Source organism: Bubalus kerabau, chromosome 5, assembly GCF_029407905.1.
Source record: "Bubalus kerabau isolate K-KA32 ecotype Philippines breed swamp buffalo chromosome 5, PCC_UOA_SB_1v2, whole genome shotgun sequence".
Classification (NCBI taxonomy): domain Eukaryota; kingdom Metazoa; phylum Chordata; class Mammalia; order Artiodactyla; family Bovidae; genus Bubalus; species Bubalus kerabau.
In genome coordinates, this window is record NC_073628.1 from 23,841,957 (window position 1) to 23,847,458 (window position 5,502).

Sequence of the window (5,502 nt, forward strand, 5' to 3'; positions counted from 1 at the left end):
ATGTTCTAGCTATTGTAAATAGTCCTGCAATGAACAAACGGATTCATATGTCTCTTTCAATTTTGGTTTCCTCAGGGTATATCCCTAAGAGTGGGATTGTTGGGTCATATGACGATATTATTCCTAGTTTTTTAAGAAATCTCCATACTGTCTTCCATTTACATGGAAGACAGTGGCTTATCAATTTACATTCCCACCAACAGTGAAGGAGCATTCCCTTTTCTCCACACCCTCTCCAGCACTGATTGTTTGTAGATTTTTTGATGATGGCCATTTTGACTGGTGTGAGGTGATATCTCATTGTAGTTTTAAGAGGTGGAAAGAATACACAAAAGAACTGTACAAAAAAGATCTTCACGACCCAGATAATCACAATGCTGTGATCACTTACCTAGAGCTAGACATCCTGGAATGTGAAGTCAAGTGGGCCTTAGAAAGCATCACTACGAACAAGGTGATGGAATTCCAGTTGAGTTATTTCAAATCCTGAAAGATAATGCTGTGAAAGTGCTGCACTCAATATGCCAGCATATTTGGAAAACTCAGCAGTGGTCACAGGACTGGAAAAGGTCAGTTTTCATTCCAATCCCAAAGAAAGGCAATGCCAAAGAATACTCAGACGACCGCACAATTGCACTCATCTCACATGCTAGTAAAGTAATGCTCAAAATTCTCCAAGCCAGGCTTCAGTAGTATGTGAACTGTGAACTTCCAGATGTTGAAGCTGCTTTTAGAAAAGGCAGAGGAACCAGAGATCAAATTGCCAACATCTGCTGGATCATCAAAAAAGCAAGAGAGTTCCAGAAAAACATCTATTTCTGCTTTATTGACTATGCCAAAGCATTTGACTGTGTGGATCACAATAAACTGTGGAAAATTCTGAAAGAGATGGGAATACCAGACCACCTGACCTGCCTCTTGAGAAACCTATATGCAGGCCAGGAAGCAACAGTTAGAACTGGACATGGACCAACAGACTGGTTCCAGATAGGAAAAGGAATACATCAAGGCTGTATATTGTCACCCTGCTTATTTAACTTATATGCAGAGTACATCATGAGAAACGCTGGGCTGGAAGAAGCACAAGCTGGAATCAAGATTGCCGGGAGAAATATCAATAACCTCAGATATGCAGATGACACCACCCTATGGCAGAAAGTGAAGAGGAACTAAAAAGCCTCTTGATGAAGGTGAAAGAGGAGAGTGAAAAAGTTGGCTTAAAGCTCAACATTCAGAAAACGAAGATCATGGCATCCGGTCCCACCACTTCATGGGAAATAGATGGGGAAACAGTGGAAACAGTGTCAGACTTTATTTTTCTGGACTCCAACACCACTGCAGATGGTGACTGCAGCCATGAAATTAAAAGATGCTTACTCCTTGGAAGGAAAGTTATGACCAACCTAGGTAGCATATTCAAAAGCAGAGACATTACTTTGCCAACAAAGGTCTGTCTAGTCAAGTCTGTGTTTTTTCCAGTGGTCATGTATGGATGTGAGAGTTGGACTGTGAAGAAAGCTGAGTGCTGAAGAATTGATGCTTTTGAGCTGTGGTGTTGGAGAAGACTCTTGAGAGTCCCTTGGACTGCAAGGAGATCCAACCAGTCCATCCTAAAGGAGATCAGTCCTGGGTGTTCATTGGAAGGTCTGATGTTGAAGCTGAAACTCCAGTACTTTGGCCACCTCATGCGAAGAGTTGATTCATTGGAAAAGACTCTGATGCTGGGAGGGATTGGGGGCAGGAGAAGGGGATGACAGAGGATGAGATGGTTGGATGGCATCACTGACTCAATGGACACGAGTTTGGGTAAACTCCAGGAGTTGGTGATGGACAGGGAGGCCTGGTGTGCTGTGATTCATGGGGTTGCAAAGAGTCGGACACGACTGAGCGACTGAACTGAACTGAACTGAATAATGGGCAATGTTGAGCATCTTTTCATGTGTTTGTTTGCTATCTGTACGTCTTCTTTGGAGAAATGTCTGTTTAGGTGTTTCCCCCACATTTTGATTGGGTTATTTGCTTTTCTCTTATTGAGTTGTATGAACTACTTGTATATTTTGGAAATTAATCCTTTGTCAGTTGTTTCATTTGCTATTACTCTCTGTCATTCTGAGGGTTGTCTTTTCAGCTTGCTTATAGTTTCCTTTGCTGTGCAAAAGCTTTTATGTTTAATCATGTCCCACTTGTTTATTTTTGTTTTATTTTTGTTACTTTAGGAGTTGGGTCATAGAGGATCCTTCTTTATGTCATCGAGTGTTCTGCCTATGTTTTCCTCTAAGAGTTTTATATTTTCTGGTCTTATACTTAGGTCTTTAATCCATTTTGAGTTTATCTTTGTGTATGGTGTTAAGAAGTGTTCTAATTTCATTCTTTTACGTGTAGCTGTCCAGTTTTCCCAGCACCATTTACTAAAGAGGCTGTCGCTGCCCCATGGTATATTCTTACCTCCTTTGTCAAAAATAAGGTACCCATAGGTGCATGCATGGGTTTATTTCTGGGCTTTCTATCTTGTTCCATTGGTCTATATTTCTGTTTTTGTGCCAGTACCATACTGTCTTGATGACTGTAGCTTTGTAGTATAATCTGAAGTCAGGAAGGTTGATTCCTCTAGCTCCATTCTTCTTTCTCAAGACTGCTTCGCCTATTCAGGGCCTTTTGTGTTTCCATATGAATTGTGAATTTTTTTTTCTAGTTCTGTGAAAAATGCCAATGGTAATTTGATAGGGATCACATTGAGTCTGTAGATTGCATGACATAAATGAACCTATGAAACAGAAACAGACTCATGGACTGAGTACAGACTTGTGGTTGCCCAGGTAGAGGATTTTGGGAGAGGGATAGAGTGGGAGGTTAGACTTAGCAGATGTAAGCTTCTATATAGACAGTGGATAAACAACAAGGTCCTACTATATAGCACAGAGACCTATATGCAATATCCTACGATAAACCATAACGGAAGAGAATATTTAAAAAGGATGCACATATATGTATAACTGAATCACTTTGCCATACAGCAGAAATTAACACAACATTGAAAATCAACTATACTTCAATTTAAAAATAAAAAACAGCAACAAAAGTAAAGTGCTGTGTCTACAACTTACTTTTTTTAAGACAATGAGTTAATTCTAAGTAGTTCAAGAAAAGAAGAACACAAATGAGACACATTATTGAGGGAGAGGGTTTTCGAAGCACTTTCAACTTTTCTGAGGGCTTGAAATTATTCAAAATAAGGTTGGGAGGAGAAGTTAAGCGTCCTAGGCTACTCTGATGTGAGCCGAACACAAGGCGCACTGGACAAGAGGACCCCTCCTGTCCCATCCAGCCTGCTGACTGAGGCTCCTGTTGGGGCAGGGTCCTGGCAGTGTGGCATTATTTCACAGTGACCCCTAGAGGTACTGTGCACTCAGGGTAGACTGAGTTCATGAACAAAGAAGAGAAGCCCATCCAATTACCCCATCTCTCTTGCCCCAAATTATACAGAGTGCAGCGCATCTGGTCAGCCCTCTGACCTAAGGGTCAGTCCCTGGAGGTGGGGCTCCTATGCTATCACATGATAGATCATCTCTATGACGACAACCAGCACAGCAGGCTGGATGAACAGGCTGGGCATGGGGACAGGCAAGAGCAGGGGTCCCAAGGCTGACGTGAGGCCAACCCTCACCAGCCCCACCAGAATGACTTAGAGAACCAATCAGGAGGAGATTGAGGGTCCATAGAAAGGAAGGGCAGACAAAGTGGACGTGGGAGTGAACGGGGAACAGAAGAGCAGACCCTGGGGTTGAGACAGGCTGCTGATGGGAAATTTGAGGTTTTTCATGTTGACACCAGTGACATACATGGACTCACAAGGATGAGGCCAGGGAACACGAAGGAATGCTCACGGTCACTCCTAGAGCAGGGCTACAGGTTGAGCCCGGCTTCACAGGAAGCCATTTCCTCAAGATCAGACTCTGCCTCTCCTGTTGGGCTCTATTCTAAGCCCTTGGCCACTTGTGTAAGGTCCTCCTTGTCACACATGATACTGGTCAAACGGTCTCAATCCACAGACCAAAGAGCCTGAAGTCTTGAAATAAAGATGTGACCGGTAGTACAGTGGTTAAGAAGTCACCTTCCAAGGCAGTGAGTGTGCATTCAGCCCCTGGTTGGGAGCTAAGATTCCACATGCCTCGTGGCCAAAAACCCCTCTGCCCTTGGGGACACATGCCAGATAAGTCAAGCTATTTTTAAAATTGAGAAAGAATAATAACATTTGTATCAAAACAATTTTTCCCTCAGAGTTTTGTGCATGGCAGCCTTTACCTCCTTATTCCTCAAGCTGTAGATCAGGGGGTTCAGCATGGGGATCACTGTGGTGTAGAACACGGAGGCCACATTCTCCTGGGCCAGGGAACTGGTCGTGGAGGGTTTCAAGTACATGAAGGCGGTTGTTCCATAGAAAATCCCCACAGCTGCAAAGTGGGAGCTGCAGGTGCTGAAGGCTTTGGACCTTCCCTCTGTGGTGCTGATGCAGAGGATACTGGACAGGATGAAGGCATAGGAAATTAGGACTGTTAAGCTGGTGACTATGATGTTGAATCCAGCCAAAAAGAAGACTGTCATCTCAACGTCATAGGTGCTAGAGCAGGAAAGTTTCATGAGGGGAAGGATGTCACAGAAGTAATGACTGATGAAGTGTTCACAATAGGGCAGTTTCAGCATGAGGCCAGTCTCTATGGTTGAACCAATGAGCCCCATGATATAGACCCCAGCCACCAGCAGGGAGCAGACTCGATGAGACATGATGATGTTGTAAAGCAAAGGTCTGCAGATGGCAACATAGCGGTCATAGGCCATCACTGTGAGCATGTAACACTCAGCAATGACAAACACCAGGAACAAGCAGAGCTGGGCCATGCACCCTGCATAGGAGATGATGTTCTTCCCTGACACAAAGTTCACCAGCATCTTAGGGGTAGTGACAGAGGAGTAGCAGAGATCCACAAAGGACAGGTTGCTGAGGAAATAGTACATGGGGGTGTGAAGCTGAGCATTCAGACAAATCAGGGCTATCATGCCCAGGTTCCCTACCATGGTGATGGAATAGATCCCAAGGAAGAGGAAGAAGAGGGGGAGCTGGAGCTCTGGTTGACTTGTTAACCCTCCAAGAATGAACTCTGTCACTGTAGAGTGATTTTCTGCAACCATTCTCCTTGGGGAACCTGTGTGATGAGAGAAAAATTTCATGAAAGGCTGCTTCTTGCACTGCTTGGTGAAGCTAGTTTTGAGAATCTGGGCCAGCTGTGCGATCATGATGTCTTTTCTGATGAATATTCCTTCATCCTCATGTTTGTTTTGGGAGGAAGACAAGACCCTGAGTATTTCAAAGATGAGCCCAAAAGGGGGCAAGATCTGGAGCTGCTGTCATTTTCATGGTTCTCAAACAGCCAAGCACAGTGGGTCTTAAAGTGCAGTTCCTGGACCAGCATCATTGGCATTACATGAAGACATGAGAGATGCAGA

At 44.0% G+C, this 5,502-nt stretch overlaps 1 protein-coding gene across 1 annotated transcript; it reads right to left on the reverse strand.

The window, feature by feature from the left end:
* Positions 1 to 4,257: 4,257 nt before the first annotated feature.
* On the reverse strand, positions 4,258 to 5,187 carry LOC129653701 (olfactory receptor 8A1-like). The gene has a single exon (XM_055583414.1). It carries the CDS (start codon positions 5,185 to 5,187, stop codon positions 4,258 to 4,260), a length of 930 nt encoding a protein of 309 aa, XP_055439389.1.
* Between the last annotated feature and the right edge of the window lie 315 nt (positions 5,188 to 5,502).